Source organism: Euprymna scolopes, chromosome 4 (assembly GCF_053919585.1).
Source record: "Euprymna scolopes isolate OS-2025 chromosome 4, ASM5391958v1, whole genome shotgun sequence".
Taxonomy (NCBI): Eukaryota; Metazoa; Mollusca; class Cephalopoda; order Sepiida; family Sepiolidae; genus Euprymna; species Euprymna scolopes.
The window spans coordinates 46727848-46751673 of record NC_136485.1 but is presented as its reverse complement, the minus strand read 5'-3'; the positions used below and the strand labels follow the sequence as shown (position 1 = coordinate 46751673).

Below are 23826 nucleotides of genomic sequence, written 5' to 3'. Positions count from 1 at the left end.
CCTCACGCACAGATATTTGTATGTTGCATAGTGTATTGTCTGTTATGGGAGGGAATATGGGAAGTTGATGGCCTTCGTCACACAGGGTAGAATTTGCCGCAAAGTTTTTGGCAAATAGTTTGGCCTTGTCGGATGCTGTCGAGATTACCTCTGGTCCATTGATAATGGTTGGGATAGGGCACATGCTTCTGTTCAAGATCCTATTTGCTATTTGCCAGAACTGGTGGAAACCAAGCCGCTGCTCAGCTACTTTGGACTTAACGGATTGCGCATATAGTTCTCTTGCATTTTTTATTACTCTTTTACAGTGGTTGCTGACGGTTCTGAAAGCAGCTTTAGTTTCAGTGCATCTATTACGTTGGTAGCTATGGAAAAAGTGATTTCTGTGTGCGATGGCAGCAGCACATTCGGGGGAGAACCATGGCTGGCTGTTAGGTTTTTGTTGGAATTTTTTGGATGGTATGAATTGGCCTATGCCTACAAGTAACCATTCGGTCAGATCTGATACTATAGAGGACACATCCTTTTTAAACATGGAATGGAGAGGAGATCAGATATGAATGTACAGAAGCTATCCCAGTCTGCCATAGAGTATCGGTATACAGTACGGTGAAGAGGTACGTCTGTAGATTTATTATATTTCATTTTTATCTTAACTGATAAGACGCAGTAAGTATGTCCTACCCAAGTTCCACCATAACTGATCATGTTGTCTATCTACCAAACACTTATCATAGAGTGGCCTCCAAGACTTGATAAGAGGTGACCTAAGTAAAAAAAAATTAAGAATCTTCATATATATACTTATTTGAGCTCCAATCGATGGTCTCCCACCATGCCAAACTTTCACAAGAAACACTTGTCTAGTTGAAAACACAATCAATAATTTCCCCCACTCTTTATCTGTGTCTAAACCTAAAACGTAGATTCCGTGAGCAAAGCTTCTTTTTTTTAGAACTGCACATCTGTGGAACTGTTTTCCGTTTGCCTGCTTTTCAGCAGACTACAATATGGTCGTCTTCAAGTCCAACATAAACAAGTTCTTGATGAACCGTTCTTTTTAAGTAATCCAATTTACCAAATTTCCACTTTCAAACGATTACTATGATATTGTCCTATTGACTACTGTACACTCTTTCACCCTTATCCTCGAGTGGTCTCTCGGCCTTGACTAGTGGTGACTCCTATGTAAAAAAAATTAAATATATATAAAATAAAATATGCATCAAGTGCGCTTGAAAGCCAAATACAACGTAATATTAGGAAAATAAACAAATATTTTACTTGTTTGAAATTTATCACAAATATATTTCAGAGGTATACTCCATCTTCAGTGTGTTGTTTCTTTTTTTCCTTTCTTCTTTCTTGCCATTTTGTCAATTTGGAGAAAGAAGTTTGTTTGTAAAGAGCTGCGCGTTGTTTCTAGCAGTTGTATTTTGAAATGTTTTAACTGTGCGTAGCCAACAAGAGAATAACGTCAAAGAATGAGAGTTCATATATGAACTCTCATTCTTTGACGTTAAATATATATATTTCCACATATAAATCAATAAACATGGAATTACTGTTAAATATATCCAGGATGGTAAAATGTCTTTGATAATTTTGAGAATGAAACCTCACTTTTTCAAAAAGAAAACAAAAGTAACTAAATTATAAAAATAAAATAATGAATCAAGATGTCACGCAGATGAATTACAGGAGAGCAGTGAATGTAGGGGGGGGGGGCGGACAAATAATGTAACTGTCTTCTCATTAATATATTTATGTCTGTTAAACCAATTTAAAAAAGTTTTTCTTCTTTAGTTTGCATTGTTTATTCTGTTTTACAGCATATCAACACTTTTGGGGTGGGGGATCAGTTAATGCCAAAACAATGTCTAATGCAAATGAGAAATGATAGCTCAACTGGCTAAGAATGTATGATTATTTCACAATTACACCAACAATTGAAGAGTAGAAAGTGAATTTTCGGTTTACTTTCGACGGCCTTGTAACTCTTGCTTCTTTTATTTTGTCCTTTAGTTCTCACATTCCATGAGCAATATTTCTGACAAAGGGGGAAGAATTGCTGTTTTCTATGTCAGAATCTATTCCATCTGACACTTATCATTGGAAAGTTTTGCATCTTGAAGTAATATTTTTTTTTAGCTGTTTACATCAAGTGGCTTCATGCTTTGTCTGGAGTGATTTTCATAATTTTTTTTTTTTTAAATAAATAAATATAAATTATTTGTTTCAGAAATTTTGTGATGAGGATTTATCATTTGGATCTTTTGGACCTGTTCTCAGATTTTGGATGGTATTTTCATAAACATAGTTAATTGACAGGTGTAGATTGCTCTAGTTCTGTCAGTTTTGCTTGAATAAAAATCTTTAGTAATTTTTATTATATTCTTAGTATCATCTATGCACTAAGGATTGAACCTTCAAACGCCAGAAGACTATCTGAATTATACTTAGCACTTTATCCGTTGTGCAAAGAATCTAAATAAAAGGCTCTGTTTGAAATTCTATACAGATTCTAAATTAGCCCAAGATTTTCAGTTTTCAGAAAATAATTATCTCCCTTGATACAATTGGAACTCTCCTGCTAATTTCTTTTTAACAAAACTCAATTTTTACTAATTGTCTTTGAAAACTTTTTATTAATAATTAATTTTCTACCTTAGTGTTTGTAATTTTTAGATATTTTCATTACTGCGACATGCCAGTTAAATGGATACAATTGGTTTTACTTGAAACTCGTTATTTTGATTTTCATATTTCGCTCTAATAATGAACCACTGAATGTTCTACTCAGTCTTTAAAAAAATATAATACATATTAAAAAACACATTAAATTTCACACCTGATTTGCATAGGTTTAGTTTTAAGGTTCATTTTGTTTCTTTTTGTTTGTGTACATATGGGCGGTTTTACTATTTATGTGCGGCAAATTAAGGCACGGAAAACACATGACAACTGCACCTGCTGATTCTTTCTTTGCGGGATATTTGGGCACAACAAATTGCTCTTGATGCTTTTTTTTGTTACACTAAAACCTTTGTAAAAAATAAGTTTTTACATTTGGCCTAATTGTAATTGTCTGGGAAGCAAGCCAGTGGGACAGTGTTCCACAGGTGGGCAGTTCTAGGAAAGAAGCTTTTTTTTCATGGAAGCAGCATTTAAATTTAGGCACAGATAGATAGTGGGGGAAATTATTGATAGTGGTTGTAGCTAGTCGAGTGTTTTTATTTTGTGAAAGTTTGAGAAGTAGGACCATAGATTGGAGCTCAGATGAGCACTTGCCATGAAAATAACGACAAAGTAGAGACAGGCTTGAGATATCTCTTCTGTTGCAAAGAAAAGAAAAGGGCATTGCCTACTAAATTTCAAAGCTACTTCTGAACTCTATCAAGGCAGCTCCTGCCCAAATGTGGCAACAGTACTCCATTTTAGCCCGTACTTGCCTCTTATACAGATAGAGGATTGTATCGGCAGTGAGATACCTTCTGGAGTGATTGAATGATCCAACCATTTTCCCAGCAATCTTGGCAACAGATTTGATGTATGTGTTCCATTTCAGATCAGGAGTGAAGGTCAGTCCCAGAAGCTTGTCAAGACATAGTGCTTCCTCAAAGACAAGAGCCATTCATTCAATTCGGGAAAGATGGAAGTAAGAGTGGTGATGATGAACAGAGAGAAACTTCGTTTTAGCTGCATTAAAATTAATCAGACATTTTTTCCCCATTTCACCACATATTCAAGATCAGAAGAGAAAATCAAAAAAGATCTAGGTAATTGCCAGCCTTTGAAGTGTTGCCATAGACTGTGGTGTTGTCTGCATAAATATCTACAAATGGTCCAAGAATGTGATTTGCGAGATCATTAATGAAAATCAAAAAGACAGTTGGGCCCCAGGATGGAATCCTGAGGAATGCCAGTGTTGATACTATGAGTTTCTGATTTCTGCCAATCAACGACTATGCTTAAAAGCCTATCAGAGAGAAAGGATATTTTTTAAAGAGTAAATGTTTATAAAAACAATGACAATGAAAAGTAAATACATCAACAAATTACTAAATTTTCCCAACAGTCTGAACCCCCCCCCCCAAAAAAAACTTTTTTTTTTACATAGGGGTCACCACTTATCAAGGCCCGAAGGCCACTCAGGGATAAGGGTTATTGCGTGTACAGTAATCAATGAGATAGTATTGTAGTAATCATTAGTATTAGGGGTTTTGATAGAGTGTTTGTTTATTTTTTAAATATTTTTATGGAAAAAAACAAAACAGCATGCCAGTCAATCTAAATTTAAATTGTTTTTTTTCTTTTTGTTCTTGACATAAGAATCGCTCGAATGACATGCCTAAATATCACGTGAGTAGAGAATCAGCAGAAGTAGTTATCGTACATCTGTTGCGCCTTAAATTGTCATACATAATTAGTAATACCCTACAAATGGGAATTTGGTGCCTATTAAAATGCATTTGATGTTGTGTCAGTTACATTTGGTTGAAATCTTTCTTGGCTATCTGGGAGTAGGCTGTATATACATATATATATATACCTTTCATAAGTTGTAATTTTTCAAAAAGAGCCTCAAATGAACCTTGATCAGCATCATCAGATCCAAGTGCTGCAAACATGGACATATCTTCTTCAGAGAAAATATTATCTATAGAAACAAGAAAAAAAAAATGTTCTCCACAGAAACAAACAAAAACTCATATATAAATAAATTTTAATGAAAATACAAGTAATTATAAAAGAAAACAGAAGAAAAATCTGATTTTTCAGACAAACTTAATAATGAAGTGCATGATGTGGTTTTGGGAAGTTTCTACTTTCTGATGTAATTTTACAGTTCAGGTGACACATTCAAAAAGCTTTTATCAACTTACGAATCAAACTGTGTTTCTCACTAGCAGATTTTCATTTGTTATCGTTGTAGCATATTATTGGCTATATAACAACATACTTTTCTACAATTTATTTACAAAGTTACTCTGGCCCAGGTAATCTGATTTGGAAAAATATTTAACTAATCACCGAAATCTATAAAGCAGTAAAGAAAAATTACTCATATTTTTAAGCAAAGAATTTAAAAATGTTATCTTCTTTACCACTTAATTTTTATTTCGTTTTCTACAAGTTTAAAAAATAAAATACAAATAAACAAATAAAAAACAAACAAAACCTTTAAACATGACTTCACTGCATTTAAGGAAAAAATAGAAATATTTTTTTTAAATAAAAATAAATTAGCATCAACTATTATGTTGACTTTGTGGTTCTTCTTCCTTATAATACTGAAATCCGCTCGACCAAAAATTGAGCTTTTATTAAAAAACACTGGTAACTACACTACTTGTTATGTCAATTTCAACTAAAACAATGTTCATTGATTGAGATTGTCGGATTGACTTCCTCATCTTGGTTGTTATCGTCACAACGTTTCAGCCGTTTTGCCCTCAGGTCTTCATCAGGTGTTTTGTATCGAACTGGGGAACCATTTGTTAGGAGTCTCGAACCCAACCCTTTATTATTATTACGGAGGTACCGTGTTCGGACTCCAGCTAGGCTCTGGGACATAGTTGAAGTGAATAGTATCAGTAAGTAAAGAATTGCCTTTTAGAAAGGTTTTATTAACTGTAAAATACACGTACGCTCTTGAAAGGATCGAGCGGGAAAATGAAACAGAGGGCGCTTTTATTATGAATGTCAATTCCAAGGGGGATAACTCTTAACAACAAATTAAATCATAACATTTTCCCCGTCCTAAAGTATTCAAGTAAGGGGTAATTAATTATAGACAAATTTTTTTTTTTTTTTTTTTTTTTACAATCACATAAGAATCATTTTATTTACAAATAACATATGAACCCAAACTGCAGTTTTTTCAGTATTTAGTCACAAAATCCTTATATTTACTAGGGAATTGTCGAACTCGGGACGACCTCCGCACAGATTGGCAGGAATGCTGATTTTCAGTATTATTTTTTAGTGAAATCTGATTTTCTTCAAGATCAGACGATTGATTTTTGTCGTCCTCATGACCAATGTTTTCATTAGTAGAAGGTTCAAATAAAGTCTCTGAATTAGTAGGATTATTATTAGAGTTTTCTTCATTTGATGAGTTTGGAGCTAAGTCTCGAACGTTGACAGTGGTTTCAGTACCAGAAGGTAGTTGAACATAAGTGTAGTGGGGGTTGACATCTATTAGGGTGGCAGGCGTTACAGGAGGGTCATGTTTACTTGTTTTAGTGTGGTTTCTAATATATATTGGGCCTGGTTTAACCCAAGAAGGAATTGAAATTCCGGAAGCAGATTTACGACTATATTTAAATAGTCTATCATGGGGAGTCATATTAGTGGCAGTACAAAGTAATGATCTAATTGAATGAAGTGCGTCCGGTAGTATGTCTTCCCAATAAGGTAGTTTCATTTGATTAGAATGTAATGTTGTTTGAATGGCCTTCCATAAGGTACCGTTGAGTTTTTCAATCTGTCCATTACCTTCAGGATGATATCTACTTGTTTTAGAAGTAGCAATTCCTTTTTTGTGTAAAAAATCCTTTATTTCTCTTGCTAAGAAATCAGAAGCACGGTCAGTATGTATCATGTCAGGCAAACCAAAAATTGAAAAGAGTTTGTTAGACAGTGGATAATGGTTTTGCTTGTCATATCTCTGCAAGGAAAAGCGAAAGGAAAACGGGAATACTCATCAATTAGAGTAAGTAGATATTTGTTGCCATGTATAGAAGTAGGTAGAGGGCCTTTAAAATCAAGATTTAATCGTTGAAAAGGTAATATGGCTTGAATGAGAGTCCCTCCATTGGTATTGGCGAATTTGGGTTTCAGTAATTGACAGGATGAGCAAGAGTCAGTAATATTCTTAATTTGATCCAAAGTAAAAGGGAGGTTCCTCGTTCTTATAAAATGGCTTAATCTTGAAACACCAGGATGACATAATTGTTTATGTAAATCACGAAGATCTTGTAGATTGTAAGTAAGAGCAGAGATGCGAGAGAATGTGTCAGCAGCAATATTTTCAGGTCCAGGTCGATAAACTATAGTGAAATTGTATTGGGATAATTCTATACGCCAACGACATATTTTGTCATTCTTAATTTTTGATTTTCTTTTATTGTCGAATATGAAGCTGATGCTTTTCTGATCTGTGATGACTTTAAAGTGCCTGCCGAGTAGAAAATGTCGCCACTTACGGAGAGCTTCTACAATAGCGGCTGCCTCTTTTTCTACTGCATGGTGCTTAATTTCGTTAGTATTGAGAGTTCTTGAAAAAAATGCAATAGGACGACCTTCTTGATTTAGTGTTGCAGCAATGCAATAGTTACTAGCGTCCGTTTCTACTTCAAATTCTTTATTTGGATCTACCGTTATTAAAGTGGCGTCTTTTAGATCATTTTTCAATGTTTGAAAAGATTTTAATACAGATGGAGGTAGTGGAAATTCTTTGTTTTGATTTAGTAATAAAATTTTATCAGAAAATTTTTTAATGAATTTGCAGTAATAGGAAAACATTCCAACTATTCTTTTTTGAGATTTAAGATTCAGCGGAGGTGGCATTTCGAGTAATGGTTTTAGTCTTTGATAATCGGGAGCTATTTGATTATTTTCTATGGTGTAGCCGAGTAGAGTAATAGAACTAGAAGAAATTATGCTTTTATTTTCATTTAAAGTGATGTTATATTGTTTAGCAATTTTGTAGAATTTTTGAAGATTGTAATCGTGTTCTTCTTGATTTTTCCCACATATAGTTACGTTATCAACATACACAAAGGTATCGGTTAGATTTTCTTTTTCTATAATATAGTCTATGCTCCTCTGGAAAGCACTTACTCCATTGGTGACGCCAAAAGGAAGACGAGTAAATTGAAAAAGTTTGCCACTTACTTCAAACGCAGTGAATTTACGATCAGCATGATTTATAGGTATTTGGTGATAAGCAGATTTTAGGTCGAGAGTAGAGAAGATGTTATATTGAGCGATGTCGTCTACCATCTTATTGATATTAGGCATTGGGTAAGCGTCTAGTTCCGTGAATCTATTGATGGTATCGCTGTAGTCGACTACCATTCTTTTCTTATGATTCTCATTCGAAGTTACAAGAACTTGCGCTCGCCACGGAGATATCGAAGGTTCAATTATGCCTTCTTTCAACATTCTAGCAGTCTCTTCTTTTATGAATTTGTTGGCGGCAAAAGTGTAACGTCGGGATTTTGTCGCAATAGGAGTAGTATGAGGAGAAAGATTAGAAAAGAGAGGAGGGGGTGGAACGTTTATGGTAGGAAAAAAATTATTCGTGTTTATAGCTCCAATTATAAGTTTGTCTCTAGGACCGTCGAATTTAAGTGTTACTTTTTTATATTTTTTAAAAATATCTTTTCCGATTATTAAATCAATGAAAAGGTTTTCAATGATTTCAATTGTTATTCCAGAATGGGTTTTATCTTTCAGTATTAAATCCACGACAGCTTCGCCAGTTATTTTAGCATGTTGATCGGAAGCAGCCAGAGCTATAGTTTTGTTTTTAGGTATTGTGAAGAGTTTAAGTTTTTTTAGCAGTATTTTCATTAATGAATGTTTTTACACTGCCGGAGTCCACCATAGCGTTCACGAAGTGCCCGTTAATTTGGCATTGAGTGAATGTGACATCTTTGGAGTTAGTTCCTAGTCAGGATAGAGAAGGTGAGGGGTAGTCAGAGTCGTCATAAAGAACAGCAGTATGAGTGTTAGAAATAGAAGATTTACACACTTTAGCCCAATGACCATTTTTTTTGCATTTTTTACATTCGGCGTTTCGTGCAGGACATAAATATCGAGGATGACGTGATTTTCCACAGAAAAAACAAACCCCTTTTGGATGCATATTTTCTTTAGTCACAGCTATACGATTGTAGCCCGAAGGATTATTTGTAGCTGCTACAGTAAAGTTATTTGCGTAGCTTATCGAATGCTTTTCTGCTTGTTCAAGAGATCTGGCCGTGGCATATGTGTCTTGTAAAGTCAGGATGGGTTTTTCTAACAGTCGTTGTCGGATGGACGAAGAAGAAATTCCGCCGATGAAAGCTTCCCGAATGTATTGATTTTTGTTTTCTTCAGCAGAAACCGCTTCGAAGTTACATGTTTTGGCAAGCATTTCCAATTGTAGTATGAAGGCATCTATATTTTGTGTTGTTTGTTGCTTCGTCGTCATCAATCGATATCTATTATAAACAATATTTTCAGGTTTTAAATAAGCGGCGTCCAATGTTCTTAATGCACTATCGTAGTCGGTTTTATCGCTTATTAAATCGAAAACAGAGGCTGAAATACAATTGATCAAGGCAAAGAAATTATCTGAAGTGTTTTCGATTAATCCGTTATTATGTGAGCGGATATAATTCTGGAGGGTTAATTTCCAATGCCTATAGGATTTTTCGGAATTAGGGCATGTAGGTTCCACCTTGAATCTGTCGGGACGTAAGATTCGATCCATTATTTTTTTTTTTTTTTACAGTTAATAAAATTGAAGTGAATAGTATCAGTAAGTAAAGAATTGCCTTTTAGAAAGGTTTTATTAACTGTAAAATACACGTACGCTCTTGAAAGGATCGAGCGGGAAAATGAAACAGAGGGCGCTTTTATTATGAATGTCAATCCCAAGGGGGATAACTCTTAACAACAAATTAAATCATAACATGGGACATAGTTGCTGATTCTCTGTTTTGAATGTTACTTTTTACTGCCTTCGTTCAGGATTGAACTCAGCACCTTTGGGTAACTGTAAACTTTGATACAACGTCTCGGCCATATGTCACTAGGACAATTCTTAGTTGGTTTTTGTTAATGTTAAACCTGTTGTTATTCAAGGTTTTCTCTCTCTATCAGAGGTGTCCAAATTGCATTCAGCTCTATGCTTGGTTTGCTCAGTAGGTTGTTATGTCCGAGCATGTGAGCTGTTTCTTTAAGTTTTCTCACTTTCCAGTGGGTCTCTCAAAACAGAGAATCAACAACTATGTCCAAGAGCCTAGCTGGAGTCTGAACACGGTACCTCCGTAATAATAATAATAATAATAAAAGGGTTGGGTTAGAGACTCTTAACAAACAGTTCCCCAGTTCGATACAAAACACCTGATGAAGGCCGGAGGACAAAATGGCCGAAACGTTGTGACGATAACAACCAAGATGAGGAAGTCAGTCCGACAATCTCAATCAATGAAAACACCTTATCTCAAAAATACAGACAATTACTAAAACAATGTTATTTACCTAATCATCATGTTACAATTAGTTTAATATCACTGGAATATTACATAAAACATTTACAATTTCACCATGTTTGTTGTTAATGTGTGATGTAAACACAAGAGAAATAACTCATTTCTCCCGAATTAGCCCAAGTTTTTGAAACTTTCCAGAAATTAATTACCTCCCCTTCTATTATTCACGCTGCTCAGTTTATTGATGTAAGCAAAACTTACAAATAACCAGAAAACTATTTTCTTTAATAATTAATTTTCTACCTTATCATTTTTCATAATGTTTTGATATTTTCATTACAGCGACATAACAATTAAGTAGATACCACTGATTTTACTTGAAATTCAATATTTCAAGTTTCGAATTTTGCTATTATAAGGAAGAAAAACCGACTTTGTTGATATTGAAGTAAAACTGAATTGTATTGAAAATGGGTTATTAAATTATAACAAGCAGAGACATATTTTAATGAAATTTGCAATGTTTTATCTTTTTTTTAAATCAAAATTTGCTCTACTAACAGCAGGGAATAAAAAAATAAATATATAAGTTAATTCCCAACAAAATATGAATGAAAATGAATACTAAACTCTATAATTTATTCAGCTATATATAAACTATGAAAATGTTCTGTAAATCCGTTAATTACTCTTAAGTTATTGGATTCACAAAAAGGTGGTTGCAGTGAAGAAGATAATGACACAGATTGAGACCTGGCTGCATCAATTTCATAGGAAGACTTTCACTTATCGATGTTGGAAACCTTCACATGGTTCCTTCTGAAAGCACCTGAATTTTAGAAAGAATCATGCCAAAAAATACCAGAAAATCAACAAAATGTTGTACCATGCAGATTCATGTGAATTTATTTTACATCTACAAACTTTTAGTAGGAAGTAGCAGGGAGACCCAATGTTGTCCAGGAATGAATGAAACTCAATGAATGTTTAACCCTCCTATATTTTATTGTCGTTGAAATCGGTAAAATCGTCCATTTTTCAATCCTTTCCACAATTACTTATTCCACAATACATTGTAGTCTACATTGCACTGTAGAGAACCTACTGTTGATTTTATAAAATTATTTGGCTTGAATCAAAGTTTAAAATACCAATATCAAATATGGTTCAATTGTGCTCTAAATAGAAACATTCATTTCGAATGCACCCTTGTCATATCAAATAACCTACTGTTGATTTTATATGCTGGACCTTTCTGCTTGTGTGGTAATAAAACTTCTTAAATACACTTGTGATGATAGGCTGTATAAGGCGTTAATTTTAGTCAAAATTGCCTGTTCCTTCTTTCATTGAAATTTTTTGATTATTGATCATTGATACTTATCAAAGACATTTCAATACAAAACCTAAGAACACTGCCAGGCACATAAAGTACATTTGTTTGAAATTAAAAAAAAAATTGGCCTAGCCGTTTCAGAGTCCGTCAGGAACATACACACACACAAAATTCCCTTTATATAATAGTAGAGATTGAATTGCATTTTGACCAACAAGAGAATCACATTTCTTTATAAATTTAAAAATTTTTAGCAAATTCTAAACATTTTCAAACCCTCTAATCAGCGAGGCTTTTACTACACAAAATTAAAACCTTTCTAAACCCATAACTTCAGTGATGTAATCTGTATTTTCACACTTTTTACCATAGAAATATGCTTTTGATTGCCTAGAAGTATTTTGGAGTCCTGTTTCTAATAGTTATTGAAATGTTTGAAGTTATTTTATTATGAAATTATTCTGGCATAATATTACGGTGAGGACAGGTCTCAGGAAGTGATGTCAGCAAACAGGAAGTAGTTCTCTAGTATTATGTGAAGAGAATGAAAAGATTGTTTTCTCCATTTTTGGTTTATAAAAAGGGTAGCGGCACACATTAAAAGCTTCAAGGAGTCTCCCCACCAAACCCCAAATAACACGAGGGGAGTAAGACACATAACATGTTATGAGCATAAAACAATTTTTATGATTCTATGCAGAGAAATGTTGAAAAAAAAAAAAAAGGTACTTGTGCAGTTTACAGAACTTTTTTAGATAGGATTTTCAAGTTAAGTTTTTAAGGTATCTTTTGTTTATTAAATTCTTAAGTGAAAGTAAAAAGTATCATCCTCATGTTAAGAATAGCTTTTTAAATAATAATATTATTTCAGTGCAGTCCGTAACTAGAAAAAGCAACTACAAAAAAAAAAAACAGAACAAAGAGAAACCTGTATCCTGAATATGAGTATGCTGTGTTATTTTTCTGATGATAATATCGAAACTACAACAGCTGTATACATGTTTTGTTGACATGCTATTTTTGGATAGATTTTCTTTTGAAGTTAAATTCAATTTTTAAGGTATCTTTTTTTTTTTTTTTATTAAATTAAGTGAAAGTATAGAATAGTTAAAACAAAAAAGTCCCCTCCCCCCCTTTCGAAATAATATTATTATCCTAATTATTATTATAAATAATATTGTCTTTTCTAAATAATATTTCAGTGCAATTCGTAAACCGCACAACTACAAAAAAAAAAACACACAAACAAAAAAAAAAAAAAACCAACAAAAAGAAACCTGTATCCTGAATATAAATATGCTGTGCTATTTTTTTATGTTAATATATAAACTGCAATAACTGTTGACATGAACTGGTAACTGTGAAGTGGGACACAGGTGGCCATGACTACTACTACTACTATCACCGCACCTATACTTGCTCCTTTTACAATCAGCAGCAGAAGTAAGATCACAATAAGATATATAATTCAGTTGATTCAGAAAATTGTAGCAACTGGTAATAGTCCAATGTGACAAGTATTTAATCTGATATAAAATATAATCAAGTTATTAATAAAAACATTTTTGTAGCCGTACCTGACTGAGGTGTCTTACAGAATGATTTGTTATCTGTTCTAGAATTAGCACATGTAGAGACACCATTACTTTCAATCCCAAGAGGTACACTTGCTTCCACAGAGTCATCTGGGTAACTAGTCGTGTTGTTGCATGTCCGTTTCAGGCAGACATCTTGATTGTGTTTGTTGTTAGCAATAGCGGAATTTGTTGAAGAGGGCAAATCTTCTTCAGCCATCAATTCATTCAAATAAGTCTGGCAGAATGATGGTCCGTCTTCTAAAAAAAAAAAAAAGAAAAAAAAAAGATAATGGTTAATTAAGAGTCATTAAATATGTTTAGTGTCACACCTGGAAGTACAAAGAAAAATATTATTTTTATATAATATTAATGATTCAGAAGATTTCTGTCTAGATTTGGAAGTACTGATGATTATTTTTTTTTTCTTGTTCATTTAATCATACATTTCTGCTTATAGGACTTATGTGATCAGATAAAGGTTTCAGATATCAAATTGAAATTAAGATTTTATGTAAAAACAAGGATAAAAATAATTGCATTTTCTTAGTGAAAATATGAATAAAGAACTAGCAAATAGTTGCAACATCAGATTAGATAGAGAAAACAAAGTTCAGTTTTCAAATGAACAAAGTTTATTTTTTCAATTGAAATACTTACTCTTCATAATCAAATTAGGCCAAGTGTGTGCATGTAAAGCTTGAATAATTCTGCCGACACCAACAGTTTCAGGAAAATCGTCTGAAAATAAACATACAGCATAAGCTAAGATAATAAAGTTTCTATTAATTTCATTAATACCCTTAAGTAAAAATAAATATAACCACTCTACAGCTATGAATTAAATACTAGAATAGACTTGACTCTTAAGCTTTGATTTTTTAGTTAATAGAGAAGCAAAACTTAAAATAACACCAGTCTTTCTATACTTATCCTAGCATTGTTTCCAATCATACTAGACTTATCCTTGTCACTGGATGTAAGCAATGCCAATTCAGAAGTGTGGTTGGTAATTGTACAGACCTTGCTTCACTATATACTCACCGTGCAAAAACTTTTAAAGGCGATATCTATTTTATATATATGTAGTCTTCTTAAATGACGTTTATGTAACAAGGGAAAAGTTCGTTGTTGGGTTTTACATCAATTTATGCAAAAATTGTGCAAATGGAAGTCAATTCTCTCTCTCTCATATATATATATATATATATATATATATATATATACACACACACTAGTAAACTGCCCGGCATTGGCCGCTTGTAAGATATGCTTAAATATGATAGTTTAATTCATGTAGATTACGTATTTATTGGTTCCCCGATTTATCGGAGAGGGACCTATGTTTTCAGTGGCGTCTGTGCTTCCGTGTGTCCGTTAGTCCAGACTATTGCCAGATAACCGTCCATTAGTTTTTCCTGAAATTTTGCCACAAATTGTTTTCATTAAACAGATGTGCACAGTGAAAAAAATGTTTTTTACAAAAATTCCCGTTGCGCTCCCAGGGGCTCAAAAGAGGTAAAAAATGCCCCAAAATGACACATTTTCCCCCATAACTTTTAATCCATTTATTAGATTTTTTTTAAACTTGGCCAAAATGTGGAGCTCATTGTTCTTAATATAAATCCAGTATGGGTGACGCTGGCAAAATTCTAGTTCGTGTCCCCGAGGACTTTCAGTGCTAAAAACACCTCTTTTTGTGACTCTTTTTTCATATTTCTCAACAAAAACTTGATATGTCTGTCTATATAGTGGTTTTCCATGGTGCTGAATTCAAATGTACATGTCTTAAGGTGTAAAACTGCATCGTTTGTCCATTTTCACTGGGATTCGGCATTCCAGGAGCTCAAAAGGGGTCATAAATGTCCCAAAATTGCAAAAATGACATACTTTATCCCATAACTTTTGCCCCATCCATTAGATTTTCTGAAACTTGGCGAAAATGTGAAGGCAACATTGGCCCTTCACATTTCTCACATTCATATTTTCTTCACTATTTTTTGTGGCGTTATCTCACATGCAGCATAAGAGGGGGACCATGAATGCATGGCTTGTTATTATATTGAACCTACTATGGCAGTGAGATCAAAACTAAAAAAATATATATTTAACTTGGATGTCATCAGCTAGAATTGAAACTAAAAAATACAACTCTCCACTCATTTCTTAGCCTTTGAGCCACGCCCATACGTATATATATATATATATATATATATATATATATATATATATATATATTCATCTATCATTCCATTTTTTAAGAGATGGACTCACTCGATCGCTGAAGACAAGATGCAAACAAGCAAAGTCAACATATATATATATGTATATATATATATATATGAAAATGCACAAAAATATGAATACAAAAAGTATAAAAGTTTATAACCTTTCTTTATTCATTTTCTATTGGTGACATGCAGGAATACAAAATCTTACGAAAAAAATATATATATGTAGAGAGAAAGAGAGATAGAGAGAGAGATTTAGTACTGATGTCCACATATATGTAAGCTTGTGTGTAAGGGATTTGACCTCCATCCATAAGACACTGTAGGGATACCTGTTAATTACAGTCATTTTGACATAAAATTACGACAGTTATCAAAGATTTACAAATATGAAGTTTGTTTGTTTAACCAACATATCAAACTTGTTGGGTCCATTTAATGCTATGCATAAAATTTTTAGATGCTTTTGGAGTTGATTTTCACTGGGAATATTCGAGTAATGTTTTGATATAGTTAATAATATGAAGTTGCTATGCATGCTCTAATAAACTGTAAAATATTGATATAAATCTAGTTGTATCTATCTGGTATTGGCTAGAATCCAATGAAGTCATTACAGTTTTTAATTTTTATTTGTTTGCATTTTTTTAAGTCAAGGTAGACAACTCCTATTTTTAAATTCAAGGGTAGTTAACTCTTTGCCAGTTTTTTTTTTTTTAATGTATAAGTGATTATTTAAAAATGTTTCATATCAGCAGCTGATCAATTAATTTTAAAAAAATATAAGTTCTACTTAAGTATGTTACAAGATTCCTTCAATAAGTTTCCAGATTTTTTTCGTATGACCACTTTGATTGAGAGTCCAAACATGAACCTATTCCCCTTTGAAGTAATCTCCTCCAGCTACAATGCACTTGTACCATTCTAACAACTTCTGGAAGGCTCCATGGATGTCCTCTTGTGTGAGCGTGTCAACGACCCTCCACAGCCTCTTATCTCTTCAATTGTCTCATAACAGCCGCTAAGGTTTACCTTGAGCTTAGAGAATAAAAAAAAAAGTCACAGGGAGTAAGGTCTGGACTATATGGAGGTGAGAAACTGTCTTGATGCTCATCTTGGTCAAATAGTCTGTGACAAGAACTGCATCCTTAGGACAAACTTTGCACAAATCTTCTGTATCTTCAATTCCCTGCAACCTCTCTCCCACAGAAGAGACGTTGCAAGCCTGTCTTTGTTTTATCGTTATTTCCATGGCAAGTGTTCATCTGAGCTCCAATCTCTGCCCCCCCCCCTCGACAATCTTTCACGATAAACACCCGTCTATCTGAAACCACTGTCAAAAATTTTCCCCACTCTTTATCTGTGCCAAAACCAAAACGTAAATTCCATGAACAAAGCTTCTTTCTTAGAAGTACACACCTGTGGAACTCTCTTCCGTTCGCCTGTTTCCCACCTGACTACAACTTGGATGTCTTCAAGTCCAACATAAACAAATTCCTGATAAACCGCCCCCTTAAGTAAGACACTTTATCAAATCTCCAATACTAAGGATTACTACGATACTATCCCATTGATTACTGTACACGCAATAACCCTTATCCCTGAGTGGCTTCCGGGCCTTGATAAAAAAATTCCTTGCAAATAATTGTGTGCACAGTTCCCACACTGATATCAAACTGTGCACTTATTGTCTCTATAGACACACAACGGTCCTTATGCCACTCAAAAACTGATGTTAGATTCATGCAAGATGGTCCAAAAATAGTCTGAAGCATTCCATACGTTTTTGTGGCATTTTTCCAAGTTTAAAAAAGAATTTTATTGCACATTGTTCTTCTAAATTGTCATCACATCCAGATTGCATTTTTGAAATTTACAAGCTGTGACAATCAGGTTTTAGTAAAGTATATCCCAATCCCTGCTGTAGCTATTTACTTAAACCTGAAATCATAAAAATTGGTCAGTCATCTCATAAGATGTGTAGCAATAACATACTGAATTTTCAAGAATTTACAACAATTGTAAATGCCTGTAAAAAAAAGTCTGGAAACTTATTGAAGGCACCTCGTATGTTAAATTTAACATCACCATTTAATAAGAGAGCATATACAGATAAATGATAAAAGTCTATATTCCAAATTCCAAGATATTGTTCATCTTACCGTTTATTTCTTTTCAGCATGTTAAAATGTTCAATTATATATATGTCTTGGAAGTTTTTTAACCTTTAAAACTATATAAAAAAACTTACTTAATTTTTGTATTTTTTATCATTCTTTAAAAAACTATTTAGTCAGTAAGTCATTTAATCACCTGCAATCAATGCATCAACTTACTTTCTTAAATTCACTATAGTCCTAATATTAATTTAAGGAATCATCAGTTGTTTACCATGAAACACTGTTTTGGGGATTTAAAAGCAAAACAGTATATTATAAATCATGGCTCCCCAGCAGTGTTGATCAAACACTATCTCTCTTAATCACAAGAACAAAAAATTTTTATACAGATATTAGATCTAGTTTAGTACTTTTGATTATTTGGCTAGCCTATTCATGTTATAAAAAATGTCTTCCTCACCTGTGAGATTCGTCTGTTTCCAAATTCCAAATGGATATATTTTTTAATCCACCAGTGTTGTATTTATTATATATATGATCTCTTGTTCCTCATAACCCTTTTCTCATAGATCAAATGTTGATCATGAAAGTTGATGGCTCAGTAACTTTGGAACAATTTGAGAAAAAAAAAAAAAAAAAAAAATGAATAACCTTTTTCTTCTCCTTTTTTAAAACTAACCTTCCTCCTCCTCTTCATCACTAGGATCAGGCTTCAATTCCACCAGTTCAAATCCATTTTCTATGCACCAGTTAAGAATAGTCATTCTTGGAATAGCTAAAAATATAAAAAACATTGAGATTAAAAACGATTTTACAGATGTAGCATTAAGCACAAATTGATTATTAATTGACTAATTAATAAGGTGCCATCATGCTTATGCAAATTAATTTAATAGAGAGAACATTAATAACAGTGCCACCTGTGATGAAAAAAACATTTTCTACAATTTATTAATTGTCAAAGAAGATATAACTCTTGATAACTCATTTGGCATAATGGTTACAGTGTTTGCTAACGGCCTGATAAACTGGAGTACAATCCTTGGTCCAGTCACACCAAATACTAAGGGAAAAAAAAGGTATTAAATACTCCCTTGTTCAATACTCAGCATCATATAGTGCCAATCAAGAGTAAGTGGTGCAATCCAGGAAAAGGAGTTACATCTTGAATGAACAATGAAAAAGGAGACTTCAGGTCATTTATAACTATGGTCAAATGTGGGCGAACCTGAAGCCTCTTATTCACAGTATTCTGAGTCTTCCTATCAATGTGATATAGCGCACACGTAAATGCATGAGAAGTGATGTCACCGGTGGGGGTAGGGTGAAAAAAACTATAAAAAAAAAGACAAAGATCTCGACAAAAATGAGATATCACTCGAAATCTCGGAAAAGATGTAGAGAACATTCTACATCACGTGAATGACGTCACAGGTGTAACGATAAAGAAATAAACGTTGTTATACAAACCAAAAATGCGAGTGGAAGTTATTTCCTGTTCTTTTGTCCACTTTTTGACTGAGGCCGCAATGTGTGTACAATGTTACAGTAATTCCTAATTGTCTTTATGCTTGAACAATGTTACACCAAGTCGACATGGATCCAGAGAGATAGTAACAGTTAAGTCTGCAAAAAATATTTTTTTTTGCAAGCAACTTTTTTTATAATTTTCATCCGTTCCTTTCTTTTAAATTTATGTAAAATCTCAAAATAACTATTGTTGTTTGTTCCTCTTGCCATATTGCTATGTCACTTAGTTTGTAAATCTTATATTAGGTTGACAAGATGGTCCTTACGGAGTTTTTAATTTGGATTTCAAATGATGTATTTTCAAATAAGTTTTCATTATAATACCTTTACTTTATATATCATATTAAAGAGCATTTTTTGCTCTAATCATTCGAATTACAATCGTTTTAAAACAATAATGCTTTCTTTTCAGAACGTTGAATACAAGAGGAAAAAAAAAAGAAAATTTGCACAATTTTCTTTTTTCAATTCAAGCTAGGTTGAAAAGTTTCTGAAACATTTGGCCCAGAAACTACTAGTGAACACACAGCACAAGGGTGGTTTAAGAAATTTTGTGGCGGTGACGAGAATCTTGATAGTGGTTGGCCATCAGATGTTGACAACGATCAATTAAGACAAAACTGTTCCAGAACTTGCTTGCGAAATAGACGTAATGTATACAATGATTTCCAACCACTTGAGATAGATTAAAAAGACAAAAAAAAATTCATAAATGGGTGCCTCAGCCATAAGAAAGGCTCGTTATGAAGCAGTAAACGTACTCTGAAGAAGTTGAATGAATTGGGCGATGAAACTTGCCTCATCCGCCATACGCTCGCAGAGCTCTCATCTACTGTCGACTACTTTTTCAAGCATCTTGAAAACTTTCTGCGTGAGAAATGCTTTAAAAACCTAAGTGATATCAAAAATGCCTTCAGCGACTTCATCACCACTAGAACACATGATTTTTACGTCTACATGGCATCGATATACTTGTTTTGCTTTGGCAAAAGTGTTCCGATTCTGATGGTGCTTATTTTGATCAATAAAGTTTTGTTAGAGCCGAGATATGTTCATCTGAAGTTAAAAGTTAAAAAGAGCAAAAATTTTATTTTATAAAATGTTAAGATGATATGTTTTATACATTTCATTAAATAACCTTGAATTCCTATACAGGGTGACCCCCCCCCCAAAAAAAACGGGCCCCCAACTCTAATTAGGGCCCCATTTCTTAGTGTTTTGTCTAAATGAAATGAAACTTTGGTCATAACTAGTTTATTATATTCAAAACATCTCATCAAAGCACTAGGGTCTTTGGCCTTTTTTTCTCCGTTCTACAGCATATCTTCTTTTGGCCAAGATCAAAGTGTAGTATCTGTTCTTCAGATGCGGCACTTCCATTTCTCGTTCTCTTTCAGTGGAGGAGAAATCCTTCATGACTAAGACAATTTTTATTTTTGCACCTTTTCTCCACGTTAAAAAAATGACCCTGGTGTCTAACTCTGTCCCGTGGGGAGGCATTGTAAATAGGTACAGCATATGTTCTAGATATACTTTCTGTTTTTTTTGGGGTCACCCTGTATTATTTTACTTTTTTTTCATCTTAAACAAAGCATACTACCACTTCTAATGTAAGGGACTACTATTTCAGATCATCCCTAACAGCAAACTGTGGGGAGTTGAGCAGCAAGATGTTTATTCATATTACATTTGAACTTCTGAAGGTTAGTATAATCAGTGAAGCATGAAACAGGGAGGGAATTCCAAAATCTAGCAGTTCAAGGGAAAGAAACTATTAGATTAGAATGTTTTCCATTATCTAGGGACCCGTACATTTTTAAGATTTTGCTATTTGTCGGGCTAGTTGGGAGTATGCAGATTAAGGGGAGGGTACAAGTGCTATGAATTCATCAGAGCACATTCCATTAAAGTACTTGTAAAATAGGCACAGGGATAAGATATGCGATGGGACAGAGGTTGAAGCTTGTCCAACAGCGCTGAATTTATTAAATTTGAGAAGCTTTTTTTGGACCCAGTCTAAACATGAGAGACTAATGGTAGATGCATTAGCCCATATGTGGCAACAATATGCCATGCATGGGCAAATTGTAGATTTATGAAGATATAGGATGCGAGTAACTTTCTAGCATGGTAGAGGGAGCCCACCTTCTTTGCAGCAGCCTTGGCAATGTCCTCAATGTATTTGTTTCAATTCATGTTGTCTGAATGTTAGGCTGAGGTGTTTAAAAGATAGAATCTTGGGTAGGGTGTTATTTGTCATTCCTTTTTTTGCTCATGTCTATTATAGTGTGATATCATTATCAATTGAATCTTGTTATATAGCGGTCTACATAATGGGTATACATTCATGTCTCTAAAATGTATGTGCATATATATATATATAATTTAAAAATTTTTTTAAATCTCCAAAACAGCTACATGGTAAGCAGCTGATGATCCCCGTTTTCTGTTTACAAAATTTTAGTTAAGGTTTTCTCTTTTTATCCTTATATAGTTAAATTCTGTTTTAAAATTGAAGACTTTTGCAAAATCGGCTTATGGAAGTGCTAAGTCTATTTCTATTTAACAACTTTAGTTAATGCCTTTTTTTTTATCCTTATATAAATGAATTCTCTTTTGTCATTATAAACTTTTTAGAAGTCGGATTATGTAGATGCTAAGTCTGCGATAGGTTAAAGTAAAATATTTTTTTTTTTCCTTCCGGGAATTAAAACTGCATTCTTTATTTTTATATTTGCATTTTCTTTATTAAAAGCTTCGTTAGACTATATATATATATATATATATATATATATATATATATATATATATATATATATAGTGTATTTAGGCAGCATGTTTTCATTCAGACAAGTAATGTTAAATAGCACTGAGTGTTCTTGTTTAATGAGTTCTTTTTGTAATTTTTCAATTTTTTGAATTGTCATTCTAATTTCTCAGTTGAATCTGTGCAAGAAAGTTCCATAGTCATCTTCTGGTCCATCTGTTTTTTCTTTTGGTTGATTTTTGCAAGTACTTTCTACTGAGTTTCAACAGTCGTCTTCGAGCAGTTTTGATTATTGTTTCGTTTAAAATCTGGATGCTTTTATATTCTTCAGTTAAAATTATATTTACATTTTCTTGAACTAGTGACGCATTTTGCGTGTAAAAAAAGAAAAAATCATACGTTTTTTTAAATTTATAACATGTTAAAATAAATGTACAATGATTTTAAAGGCGTGATTTACAAGCGGATAGAATTTACAGGATTTTTTTATATAATAATTTATTACTATACATTACAACATTATATATATATATATATATATATATATATATATATATATATATATATATACACAGTAGCGTCTAAAAGTTAAGGAATGGCCAATCATTTTTTTTAATAGCTTCTAACTTTATCTATGAAAAAGGGAAAAAAAATTTTTGGTGAATTTTCCAATATTTAATAATGGTAGTTAAATAAAAAATATTTTTTTTAATTTTTGATTTTGAATATATATTAGTTTTTTTACATATAAATAAATTTAATTACTGGTGTCCAAAAGTTAAGGAACGGGGGAAATTATTAATGAAAAAACAAAGAATCCTTTCAGTATTTAGTGAAACGCCCGTTGTTTTCAATCACACTATGGCATATTTTGCTGCAAAACAGAACTAATCGTTCACATGTTATAGGTGAGATATTATTCCAGGATTTTCTCACACATTCCCATAAATCATCAAGATTTTGTTTTTTTTCTGTCATCTTATCACCAATAATTTTCCAAACATTTTCAATTGGCTTAAGGTCGGGTCTCTGAGCTGGCCAGTCCATATGCAAATATTGAATCTATTTAGCTCTTCTAAAACTATTTTAGCTTTATGGCATTGTGTTACAAAATGGATTGAGAGAGAGAGAGAGAGAGAGAGAGAGAGAGGTGAGTAAACGTGGAGTGTAGTCACGTTTACCAGAACCGAGGGTCAGCTGACCAGATTACGTATGAGTGACGTGGTCAGGTTGGCTAGATCTGTGAGATTTGATTTGGACACAGAAGACAACGGACGGCTTCCCGTTGTCTCCTCCTCTCCACAGGGGGGGGGGGGGACGAACGCTGACGTGTGTAGAAGAAGAACCCACACAGGCCGATTTCACTTCCACCTCCTGCAGGACCTCTGGGGAAAGTGAAATAAAAAACTATAAAACTAATTCCTTGTCTTGGAGTGATTGAATCTTCATCCAAAAACAGGTATCAAGTCTCCCTCCAGGATGAGAAATTTCCAGATGGTCCAACATCGAAGAAGCAGAGGTAGGTTCTGAAAATACATGTCACACACACGATTCCCTTTATGATAATCAAACACACAACCATTTATATTAGAGACAATCATACGCACACGGAATCCTTTTATGTTATACACCAAACGTAAATGGTGCCCCTCAATGATAACCCTATGTAACAATTGTGCGCTGTCTTGCATAAAAATATCAGAATCAGAAAGATTAGGAACCACATGTTTTCTAATCAATTCTCTTCACATTTGGGCATTTACTTTTCCATGAATCCTCACAAAGGGGCCAGTTCCTTTTGAAGATATTACGCGCCGTACCATTATACTACCCCCCCCCTTTTAAATTTTACTGTACTTTTAACGCACTTAGGGGACAGACTTTCTCCATTTTTCTTCTGACATGTAGCCTTTTGTCTGATTCAAAAAGATTGAATTCAGATTCATCACTAAAATGAATCTTTTCCCATTTCTTTTCTTCCCAAAACAAATGTTTTTTGGCAAATAAAAATCTGGCTTTTTTTATTTTTAATAGAAATTAAAGGCTTTGAGCATGGA

At 33.4% G+C, this 23826-nt stretch overlaps 1 protein-coding gene across 1 annotated transcript in view; it reads right to left on the bottom strand.

Annotated features, from left to right (window-relative positions):
* The window catches only part of LOC145267249 (alpha- and gamma-adaptin-binding protein p34-like), a 45219-nt gene that overhangs the window by 4226 nt on the left and 17167 nt on the right, over positions 1–23826 (bottom strand). The window contains exons 4-7 of the mRNA XM_080123288.1: positions 18152–18247; positions 13782–13862; positions 13125–13382; positions 4553–4660 (exon numbers count right to left, since the gene is read on the bottom strand). Of these exons, the coding sequence (XP_079979414.1) occupies positions 4553–4660; positions 13125–13382; positions 13782–13862; positions 18152–18247 (543 nt within the window). The remainder of the gene's footprint in view (positions 1–4552; positions 4661–13124; positions 13383–13781; positions 13863–18151; positions 18248–23826) is intronic.